At 43.0% G+C, this 12,079-nt stretch overlaps 1 protein-coding gene across 2 annotated transcripts in view; it reads left to right on the top strand.

The window, feature by feature from the left end:
* Positions 1-12,079, top strand: part of LAMA1 (laminin subunit alpha 1) — a 159,295-nt gene that overhangs the window by 136,153 nt on the left and 11,063 nt on the right. For both annotated transcript variants that reach the window (XM_045781938.2, XM_087869967.1), the window contains 7 exons: positions 3,249-3,399; positions 4,018-4,162; positions 4,865-5,006; positions 7,319-7,433; positions 7,629-7,799; positions 9,804-9,967; positions 10,682-10,867. In XM_045781938.2, coding sequence (XP_045637894.2) covers positions 3,249-3,399; positions 4,018-4,162; positions 4,865-5,006; positions 7,319-7,433; positions 7,629-7,799; positions 9,804-9,967; positions 10,682-10,867 — 1,074 coding nt within the window. The remainder of the gene's footprint in view (positions 1-3,248; positions 3,400-4,017; positions 4,163-4,864; positions 5,007-7,318; positions 7,434-7,628; positions 7,800-9,803; positions 9,968-10,681; positions 10,868-12,079) is intronic.

The following is a 12,079-nucleotide window of genomic DNA, read 5'->3' as shown; positions in this document are numbered from 1 at the left end:
TTTGATTAAATGTTTTTCTGGGTGCTGAACAAATCAGCTGGCTGATACTGACTACCTTATATTGACTACCATATCTAACGTGTGTTTTTTTAAAGAATACTAGTTCGATAGGATATTAATGGATACTTATTTTTAAGTGAGGGTGCAAGGTGTCTCCTGACCATAAATGGTTGGGAAACACTGGGTTAAAACAGTTAAGTGCACTTCTTTATTATGAGGCCATCAGAAGCTTCTAATGTGCTAACACGCAGTAACCTTGTCCTCAGGACAGGCTGGACTTGCAGCATTCCCAAACTCACTTGATCCCCAACTTTTTAAAAAGCAGCATTTCAGAGTCGTGTATGTTCCATAGAACATACAGTGGCAGGTGCAGAGAGAGACGCAAGCTGGTGCTTTCTGCCCATGTTTGTAAATTGCGTTGTCGTCATTTTAGGCAAACTTCCCTACTTATTAGGCAGAGACTTTAGCTCAAAGAATTAGCAAACTAATTCTGTAAATGAATCAATTTTTATAGATCGGTGATGAGAATTCAATGTGCTTTTGACCTGTATGTGTAATCTGCCATTATTAAATCATTTGCGCGGTCCACTGATGCTCATACTGAGAAAATTGTTGTTTAAATCTAAAGGACATTTACCTTTGACTTATATTACCAGGTAAACAAATGGAGTTTTGTTTTGTTTTGTTTTGTTTTGCTTTTTAATTCCTCTTTGGATATATTTACACTTTTTTATATGTTATCAGCATATGTTTATAATTATGAACGATCTCTTAAATTCTTAAAGCATATTATACAATAAGCCAGTGATTCTAACAGTTATCATCTAAAAATGGAAAAAGCCTTTTTATTTAATTAATAGGCCTTTATTCTGGTATTAGTTATGAGTGGATGTTGGGACAGGTGGTATTGGGACCTTTGCGACAAGCCAGTCACCTGTGTTCCAGGCCCTTTGCTAGCTGCTGGCGATGTCAGCATTTGTCCCAGGAGTTGATCTCCTCCAACGTCTCCTGGTCTCCAGGAGAGACACCTGTGGAAGCACAGAGGACGTTCTCCGTGCTATGGCACGTGGAGGCACAGGTGAAGTGGCATCAAAGGCCCGAGGCCCACGTGACACTGCACTCACTCTCATACAGCTGCCCCGAGCGCTGCTGGGTAGTGCAGCAGGCCTGACGCCCTGTCATGAGAGCTTGCATCAGAGGCCTAGTGATTCTTGAAGGCTCACTGGGCTGAGAGCTGGGGACAGAGGGTTGCTGTTGTCAACCTGGCTTTCATTTGTCCCAGGATCCTTTGCCTGGGCAGGGGCCCACCTGGGAACAGGCACCTGGGCTGACTGGCGAGGCACGTGGGCCTCATGGTTAAGAACGGAAGCCTCGGCCACAAAGGGACAAGCCCCAGAAAATTGTCATCAACCTGGGCAAGAACCTTCTCAAGAGACGCACATTCAAACATGGTTTCATTTGAATGCATCCCTCTTTGTGGCCACCTCTTGTGGCCGGGCCCTGCTGATGGGGAGAAGCCAGAAGCAGAGTTCCCATTCTTGAGAACAGAGAACTCCCGAGCTCTGGAGAGGGACAGGGCGTGCACAGCGGGACAGGACAGATTTCTGGAGTTTTGTATGAAACCCGGCTTCACCATTTTCTTGGGTGTAGCCTTGGACAAGGTACTTAATCTTTGAGGCTCAGCTTTTAGTGGGCAAAAGGCGACCCTGCAGAGACTTTTGGACAAAGCCGAATAATCAGAGCTAACTGGAGGGAACATTTCAGTGCCAAGCACTGTTTAAAGAACTTTACATGCATTAAATCATGTATAGCCCTTCCTGAGAGCTTCTGTTGTTTTCCTTATTGGAAGGCAATGTAGCACAGAGATGTTAGGTAACATTTCCAAGTTCACACAGCTAGTGAATCGGGAGACAGGGATTTGAACCCCAGCAGTCTGGTTCTAGGGTCTGTGTCCTTAGCTGCATGAAACGGACCAGCCAAGAGACAGAGCAATGGGACATGCCTGCAGGAAGTCACAGGATTCAGAATGAAAGAATAGAGAATTAAGCCGCAGCTGCTTCACGCAGAGTGCATTTCCTGTAAGTTCCACTTCTAAGACAGGTCAAAAGACAGAAATCTTTAGAAAAAGCTGGACTGAGGGAAGCTATCAGCTTAAAACCTCAGGCGTCACAAAGCGCTGCTCTTTTTGTTTTGTTAATGGGAACAGTGTCACCGTTCGGGTACGTGTCCTGCGTGGAGATGTGGAATCGAGTTGCCCTTCAACTGGGAAAAGTGCAAATTCCTGTCCCCGCAAAACACCTGAATCCAGATTTCACTCTGAAGCCCAGAAACATGTTTTTAAAATGTAAACAGAAGGGGGAATGAACCATGAGAGACTATGGACTCTGGGAAACAAACTGAGGGCCTCAGAGGGGAGGGGGGGTGGGGGAATGGGATAGACTGGTGATGGGTAGTAAGGAGGGCACATACTGCATGGTGCACTGGGTGTTATACGCAAGTAATGAATCATGGAACTTTACATCAAAAACCAGGGATGTACTGTATGGTGACTAATATAATAAAAAATTATTATTAAAAAATAAATAAAATAAATGTATTATGAGATGTTCCAGATAAACTCACTTTGCACTTGAAGAGTGAATAAGGGCAGTCTTTTGAGGTACGGGGGTGGCCACAAAACACACTGACCTGAGAAGGACTGAGGCCTATTTTAAATAACTTTGTTGTAAGCTCATCCTGCAGATTTTTGATATTTTTGTTGTCAATGATGATTTTTTTTGGGGGGGGGAGGGAATGGTCCTTCTGCTATGTTGGTACCTATTTGTTTTCCATCATTATTCCAGTTTAGCTGATGTATTGCTTAAAACCAGTAGAAGGTGATAAAATGTTAATATAAAAATTACTCTGAAAGCTTTGGAATTAAGAAAGGACAGTGACATTAAAGGAAATCAGAACGAATGAAAATCTTGATAAGTAGAAATATTTATAGTGATTATCCATCCTGTGAAGACCTTTCTTCTAACTACAGTGAACACCGCGTTAACTTTCTTTTCCTTAGAGAGCAACTGGCATTTGCCTTGCGTAATCTCATGGCAACATAATTTAAGATATGACTTACACTTATCAAATTATGGAAATAATAGCTCTCCCACAATGTTTGTGAGGTGAAGACATCGGTAAATATATCCTTTCTTCTCTTTGACCACCCTCCTGAGACTAGATGCTGTTTCATCTGCTCTGCTTTGCAGCCCCCAGAATGAAGACTCTTCCTTCCATTTTGACGGGAGTGGGTATTCGGTTGTGGAGAGAACGCTCCGGGCTGCAGGGACTCATATAATTATGCTGTTTAGTACCTTTTCACCCAATGGGCTTCTTCTCTACCTCGCTTCAAATGGCACTGTAAGTATATACAGTCCAATAGTTATGAGGAGATTTATGTTTACTGACTGCTTTATGAGTCATTAAACATATATACGAATATAAGATATACATATGCCATAATATTGCCCCATTTTAAATATTATGTTAAAAATTCACTGATGACCCGTTGCAAAATACAGGAGACCACCAAGTAGAAAACACCCTTCCTATCACTTATAGATATCAATGATATTTGTTATTAAATTTTGACTTTCCTCTATTGTGTTCCATGTTCACTCTAATCACTTCTTTGAATTCCATCTACAGGAATTTAGCATTAGTTTTATCCTATTGTGGGAGTGATTTCTCTCCACCATCTAGTACTGGCCCATTTGTCGATCTAAATGAAAATGATACGAAGATCCCACTTCTCTTACTGTAGATTTTGGCGACATTGTGTTTCTCTCCCTTATATCTAGGTAGTATTCGAGAAAGTCTTCCCAGACACGTCAGTTTCCTAGCAGAGACCTCTGACAGTTAGGCCAGATCCACATTTCTGAGTTTGACTTTGGAAGGTTTCCACCGCCTGCAACTTGAAGGCAAAGGGAATCTGTGAGAACAGTGTAGCCCTGGGTAACCCTTTTCTCTTCTTCGCAGAAAGACTTTTTGTCCATCGAGCTGGTGCGTGGCAGGGTCAGAGTTACAGTTGACCTGGGTTCAGGGCCTCTTGCCCTTATTACAGACAGACGCTATAACAACGGAACCTGGTACAAAATCGCCTTCCAGAGAAACCGAAAGCAAGTTAAGTGCACAGAAGGGCAATGAGATGTTACAGGTCACCCTCACAGGAACAGAAATCCTTCCAAAATCAGGGACACCTCGGTGGCTCAGTTGGTTAAGCATCTGACTCTTGATTTTGGCGCAGGTCACGGTCTTGGGGTTGTAGACCAAGCCCCACGTTGGGCTCTGCACTGAGCGTAGAGCCTGCTTGGGATTCTTTACCTCTCCCTCTGCCCCTCCTCTCTTGTCTCTAAAATTTTTTAGAGAGAGAAAGAAAGAGAAAGAGAAGAAAGAAATACTTCCAAAATCAGCAGTCTTTATTTACTTTAGCTTCTTGGGGACCCTTGAATGATATGCTAATGGAAAGCCATTGTTTTCTTTGAAATACTAAATGCCAGGATTCACATTTTGTTGGGGGAATTTATAATTCTATTTTTTTTAATGGTTTCCAAGTGCATTACCTAACATTAAATACTGATTTGGAATCAAAGATCAAGTCCATTCTCTTTGCTGCCACACACATAACTGCTGTCATTCAGCGATATGTATTCTGGATTCATGGACTTTCGTACAGAGGATTTTCATGTATCCTTTAACAGCCAGGAATACTCCCTGGTCAGATGTGCAGAATGTGAAAGAATTTATAAAGAGAGAATTTATCAATGAACTTTGTTTTTACCTTAATGTAGAAAATGATTTTCATTTTCCTGTCTCTTCTTTTTAGGAATCCTAGCAGTTATTGATGCGTATAACACCAGCTACAGAGAAACCAAGCAAGGTGAAACTCCAGGAGCATCTTCTGACCTCAATCGTCTAGATAAAGATCCAATTTATGTGGGTGGATTACCTAGGTCAAGAGCTGTGAGGTATATCCCATGGCATAATTATGTCCGTAACTGCCGAATGCGTTAGTTTCCTAGGGCTGCCATTAACAAGGCACCATAAGCCAGGGGACAGACAACAGAAGCTCTCTCACAGCTCTGGAGGCTACAAGTCCAAAAGCGGTCAGCAGATTTGCTTCCTTCTGGGGGCTGTGAGAATCTGTTCCATGCCTCTCTCCTAGCTTCTGGCAACTTCAGGCCTTCCTCAGCGTGTAGATAACATGCTCTGTGTCTTATTACCTTGTCTTCCCTCTGTGTGTGTCTCTCTGTGTTCAAATTTCCCCTTTTCATAAGGACACGGGTCATATTGGACCTACCCTAATGACCTCAGCTTAACGCGATTACGTCTGTAACGACCCTATTTCCAAATAAGGTCACACTCACAGGTACTGGGGGTTAGGACTTCATCATCTTTTGTGGGGGACAAATTTTAACCCGTAACATCTGCCTTGACTCAAACCACTATGTGTCATATTAATTGGGATGTAAAGAAACCCTTCTGTAGTAAAATTAATGATTTTCTGTCTGCCTTTAGAACACCTAGAAATCGTTACTGTTACTAATATTATACAGTATCTGGAGACCTCATTTTCCATCACAAGTTGTTCTCTCTAGAGATTTTAGCAGAATCTTTTTCAGGGCAAAAAAATCATGCTGTCTGCAGACTTATCTGGATTTCCCCTTTGTGTGATGAGGGGAATCATGTATGTGAAAGCTGAAAGACCAGCATGAGGAAGTTGGAAGAAAGATGGCAGAGGAGGCAATGAACTCGTTTTATCGCTACTCACGTTTAGCTTTGTGACTAGCTTTAGTAACTGACATAAGCTCTCTGTGGGTCATTGTCCTCAGTTGTGTAATTTTGGACTGGACATAAAATTAAATCCTAAGTTTCTTTCACACCATTAAAAAAAAAAAGTCCTATATGAAAGTCCAGCAGTCAAGGCAAGATGGATTCCAGGGAGTGGGATTATCAAATGTCCAAACTGAGTCACCCAGCCCACTATCCCATCTTCAGCGAGTTCTTGCACGGAATCCTGATACGCCACACAGAAGTGCAGCCACTCTGGATGCTATAAGTTCAGCACCCCAGATCCACTCCTCACCCCTTCTCTTGGCCAGAAATTTCTGAAAGTTCCAAGGAACGCAGTTTACCACCACAGTCGCCATGCCCCTACCCCGTCTTGGAAATGAATTCTACTTAAACTTCAGGGGAGTTGGTCACTTGCCCCTGAGGTCTTATCCCTCTGCCAAGATGGAGCCAGGACTGGAAGCCAGATTTCAGATGTCGTTTCCTCACATGGTGGCAGCAGGACTAGATACTCCTGTAGCAACAAGCTGTGTCACGGCTCATCTCTACGGGACCTAAATGGACACCATGTAGACATTGGAGAAGAGGTCCCATTTTATAGGAAGATATCCCAAATCACAGACTTTTATGCTAGAAGGAACTTGGGTATCTATCAAGGGCAGCCTCCTCCTCTACAAAGGAAGAAACTGATCCAGAAAGGTCGAAATCCGTCCTCAATCAAGTAGTTGCCTACTGGTCTACAGCTCATTGCTTAACACAGAGGGAAAGAAAAATGAGCTGGGACCTAACTGGAGACCATGTGACTTCAGAGTTTCCCTGTGACCAGCTGATGCTTCAGAGTGTAACCTGGAGATGTTCAGTCATCTCCATATTTTGGAAATCAGAGTTTGGTCACGTGACAGCCTCACCCCAGCCAGCAGTGTGGCAACTTCTGTTAAGAAAAATATGGTACTGATTTGGAGTCAAAGAAACAGGATAATCCTAGACTTCACCAATGCAATTATTTCCTTCAGGACAAAGTGTAGGACTGTGTAGTTGGAGAACGGCCAGTGACTTCTGTAGCCATGTGGTCCTAGGGACTAACACTGCCCGCACTTGCTTCCGTGGGAGGCTTACGGCCATGCTCTACCCTACATGAAACTTGGATTTCGGTCTATGTGCCATTGCTTCCTCATGACTGTGGACTGTCTTTTGTAACTGACCTGTGTTTTACTGAGCATATTTAAATTGCAGTGACTACTTTCCCTTAAAATATTAAACATTTTATCTAGGTAGTCATCTAGTCTAACTCATTAAATTCAACCCCTTTCCTTGGTCCTAAGGAGAGCATTCATTTGACCTGAAGTCTTCACCATCAATGTCCTTCTTAGAGGGAGACCTAGACATTTCTGCAGAATGACAAATAGAAGATTTTCTTTACTTGGAGATCCATTTTTATTCCTTTCAAAAATGGAGTTATAAAATCCAAATTTTGTTGTTCTCCCCACAGGAAAGGTGTCACCAGCAAAAGCTATGTGGGCTGTATCAAAAACCTGGAAATATCCAGATCGACCTTTGATTTACTCAGAAATTCCTATGGAGTGAGAAAAGGCTGTATACTGGAGGTGGGAAACATTTTATTAATATTGGAATGAGTTTCTATAAATGTTCACTGACTTCCCAATGTAGTAAAGTAACAAAATCTAAGCCAGCAGGGGGGATGGGAGAGAGACGACGGGGAGACCGGCAGTAACCCCCATGGTGGGCGGTTCAGCCTTTAAGTGGGCGTGATGGTGCTCCTTCCTCTCTTTTGTGACCAGCCTATCCGAAGTGTTAGCTTCTTGAAAGGCGGCTACGTTGAACTGTCACCCAAGTCTTTGTCACCAGAATCAGAATTGTTGGCGACGTTTGCCACCAAGAACAGCAGTGGCATCATCCTGGCTGCCCTGGGCAGGCAGGGGGAGAAGCAGGGTCATCTGCAGGCCCATGGGGTGAGTAGCTCAAATGCTATTGTTCAGCCGGGAGCTCAGGAAGGAAATGACTTCAAGAAACACTAGGTGGAAAATGACTTAGTCATGAACATTTACTGTATCCGTGTGGCCACTTGTTTGTATGAGTGTGCATTTCAATACGCAGAAGTTATACTGCTGAACGTCTTTCCCCTCTGAATGGGTGATTTCTTTGTGTGACACAATCCATTTTCCTTGTCTAGCTACTGAGAAGAAAGATACTTGCTGTCTACCTCTAATTCTTTTCAAACTCGTCCAGACAGCACAAATTGAGCTTTTTTTCCACGTTACAGTTGTTACTCTTTATTCTAAGGCCACGACAGTAGATCCGTAAGTTCTGTAGAGGTTTTTGGCATACTGCTCCATGAAGCACAACTCTCCTTATCTACAAGTAGGATGGAAAGAGAAATGTGGCCTGTGATAAACACGGTGGACCAGCTGTAGGAGAAGAGAGAAAAGTCGATGGTTTTCCATATTTAGATTCCATTTTAAGAGCATAGATGATATTTACCCTTTCCTCTGCTCGCGCGTACATAGATCACGTAATCCGAGGAGGCTTTACCGAATGCTGATTTATTGTGTTACCGAAGTAGAGGTCCCGCGACCGCAGCCCACCCCGCGCTGTCCTCCACCGCGCGCGACGCTTTACAGACGCTGCTCCCCAACAGTCACACCCACACCACGGGGTGAACGCTGCTTCCGACGTTCTGCTGAGGAGATGGGTTCAGAGAACTTTGTTAACCTGCCCAGGGTCACACAGCCGATCTAGGCCAGACCCAGGACTGGAACACCGGTCTCTAGACCCCTCGTGTCTCCCAAGCCACTTGGTGGAGGTCTAACAATGACACAGTGGTGTATGGACTCCACCCATCTTTTCCCTTTTTTCTAGTTGAGATGAAATTCATGTAACATAAAAGTAACCACTTCAAAATGAACAATTTAGTAGCATTTAGTGCTTTCACAATGTTGTGAGGCCACCTCTTCTGTCTAGTTCCAAAACATTTTTATCACCCAAAACAGAAGCCTATGCCATGAAGCGGTCCCTCCCCATCCCTGGTGACGACCGGTCTTCCTTCTGTGTCTATGAGTGAATCCCCCTGTTCTCTAGACGGCACAGAAACGGGCTCGCACGGCATGTGATCTTCCGTGTCTTCCACTTAGTGTGTTTGGAGCCTCAGCCCCACTGGCAGGTGTCGGCACTTCATTTCTGTGGCCGAAGTGATACTCCGCTGTGTGTGCGTCACATAGCTTGCTCACCGATGGCCAGCTGGAGCCGGAGCTACGCTTTGGCCATTATGAATGCTGCTGCTGTGGACGCTCACGTACAAGTGTTGTCTGAGTACCTGGAGTTCTTTCGGGTATAGATACCTAGGAGGGGATCGCTAGGTCACACGATAATTCTGTGGTTCACTTTTTGAAGAACGGACGGACTTTTCCTCCACTATTCTTAACAGGAGCATTTGCTAATCAAAGTTTGCCGCTCTGTCACCCAAGGCTCACAACGATATTGTGAAACACTCCTATTCCAGTCCTGCTGCTGTAGCTGTTTTCAATGTGGCAAAATAGTTCTCAGAGCTTTGATAATTTCCAAACTCTTCAACCTTTTAATCCCACTTTTAGAAACATTTAAAACAATTTCACAGGCAAAAAGTGTTATGTATGGTAACAAAAAATTGGAAACTAAATTTTTAATAACACATTAATCAATACTCAATGTATCTATTGGTTGGCACATAATGTGGCAATAAAAAGTATGAAGGCTATGTAGAAATGAAATCTTTGATATGGTTAGTGTTACGAGCATAATGCCGAATATAAGTTATATAAGCAGAGATTAGGAAGTCATATACAAAATATAAAAGAGTTGTGTTAGATGGAGATGGTGATATTCTTAATAAATTACTTGTTAATATTCCCACGTTATCTTCATAAAATAATAATTTAAAAAATCACATAGTAATGTTTTTTCTACCTGAAATCTCTTAGCAACCTTCCCAGCCCTTCTTTTCCATCATGCTGATTGAAGGCCACATTGAAGTGCACGTTAACTCTGGGGATGGAACAAGCCTGAGAAGAGCTCTCCTGCGTGCTCCCAAGGGCACATATGGCGACGGACGAGAGCATTCCATTTCCTTGATAAGGACCGGGAGGTATCTGTGTACAAGGGCATGGTGACCTCACCAATGGGAGCCTTGTTAGGACACTCTTTGCAGTGAAGTGATTGGATGATTAGTGTGAAGGCATGAGCATTCAGAGATTTTATACCTCCAAAATAATTCTGGAACCTTGCTAGAATACCTCCCTGGAAATTAATTTCATCTACTTTGAAATAAGATATTTGTGGAATTTTCAAAATTGAAAAACCTTAACCCTGCTCTTTTCTGGGGCCCAGTATACATTGTTTTAGATCAGATTAATTCTGTGGTAAATAGTACCATGGTGTTAGTAAATAACATTAATACTAAATAGCAAATGGAAAATAGTAACATAAGAAACAGTAAAATACAAATAGTAAAATAGTAAATAGTGGTGTATCAACTTACCTATGTATTTCCCTCCAAAACTGTAGACTGAGTATTTTAAAAGCATGCTGGACATTTCATCACAGATAAAGTAAAAGAACAATACCTTCCAAAAAGCAATTGAACTGAACAGTATTTAATAACACCCATTCATTTGGGGAGAATGTTCAATTGTAAGTTTTCATTTTCAAGATTCACCTTTTTAGTCACATAGTGTCATGTTAAAATTTATCTTTCAGTATGAACTTTCCTCATTCAGTATGAACTTGTGGAATTATATATTAAAACAGGCAGTTATGTTTCATTATATTTAAAAGCTTTTTTTTTCTTTTGACCTTTTAGAGTTATCACTGTCCAAATGGATGAGATGAATCCTGTAGAAATGAAGTTGGGCCCCTCAGCAGAAAGCAGGGCAATAAACGTATCCAAGCTGTACTTAGGGGGCATTCCAGATGGGGAGGGGACATCCGTGCTCAAGATGAGAAGATCATTCCATGGCTGTATCAAAAACCTGATCTTTAACATGGAGTAAGTGTAACTGTGCTCTCGACATGTGTTTGCACTTCCTAGAAATGTTTTATTGCGGACTACTGATGCTCGCCTGCTATCTGATTTTGCTTTTGAGGGTGCCTAAAATCCTACGTTTCTGAATAACAAGTGAACCCCATTCACAACAGTCACCCAAATGGATTTTATTGGATTGGAATGAGGGGTAGATCTGGTAATCCTAGAATTAAAAACCCAAACCATTGAACATTAGTTCCATAGGACTATCAATAAACATCAGAGGTCAAATACACTTTTGACCAGCATTCCAGGGAATACAGAGGTTTTGTGATGCAAGTTTCTTGCTGTCTTGAGCTCACTGCTTTAAGGAACCTTTACAGCTGGGCTCCTTGCGGCTTCAGATTATTAATGGCTCCTCCTGAAACAATGACTGTCTAATTAAGAACTGTTAGTCTGTTTCTTTTGTGGAGCTCATGGTGAGGAAGAGAGCTGACATGTGCCCATGGACAGTTATTTCTTCCTCACTCGCCCTGTGCCTAGGTAAGAGTGCTGCTGGGACAAAGGCTGTGCTATGACCTGGAGGTGGGGGGTGCGGGACCAGAGTCTGCAGGGGAGAAACTGACCATGCGCTGAGCATCAGGAGACCGCAGCTCCCCTCCTAGCTGGGCTGCGGATTTTGCCTCGAGACCTTGAACAAGGACTTGGAACTTTGATGGTCACGGTGTCCTTGAAATTTAAAAGAATAAAACATTGCATTGAATTGCAGCACAATTCTAATGTCAGAGCCTTGGTTTACTTATCTGTACAGTTGATTTATTTTTTCACCCAGTTCTCTGTTTATAAATACACTAACTGATTCGGCATCTTCTTCCTCCTGAAAGCCATGAGGCTGGGGATTCCATAGGGCAGAAACGTTTCTGTTCTGTTCACGACCATGTCCTCAGAAAGTGCTAAGGGGGTAGATGCAGATGGGACGTGTTGCAAGGGCAGCAGAGTAAAGGGAATTAGGACAAGTGTACTTCATGACTTCCTGGTAGATGTAAACCTGTGAGAAAGAAAGAAATCAGTGTTTAACTGAGGCCAGTGTGCACTACTGTGAGAGCCAGAGCCAGAGTCTTTCCCTACGCCCAGCCCAGGCTGCAGGAGGAGCTGACGGCATTTGAGCCAGCTCTTGCCGGATGGTGGCCAGGTGGACAACATGGGAGGGGATGGAGTGGGGTGGGCCAAAGAATC

The sequence above is a fragment of the Ursus americanus genome, chromosome 19, assembly GCF_024610735.1.
Source record: "Ursus americanus isolate L20-20 chromosome 19, mUrsAme1.1.p, whole genome shotgun sequence".
Lineage (NCBI taxonomy): Eukaryota > Metazoa > Chordata > Mammalia > Carnivora > Ursidae > Ursus > Ursus americanus.
This window is presented reverse-complemented; position numbering and strand designations above follow the sequence as displayed.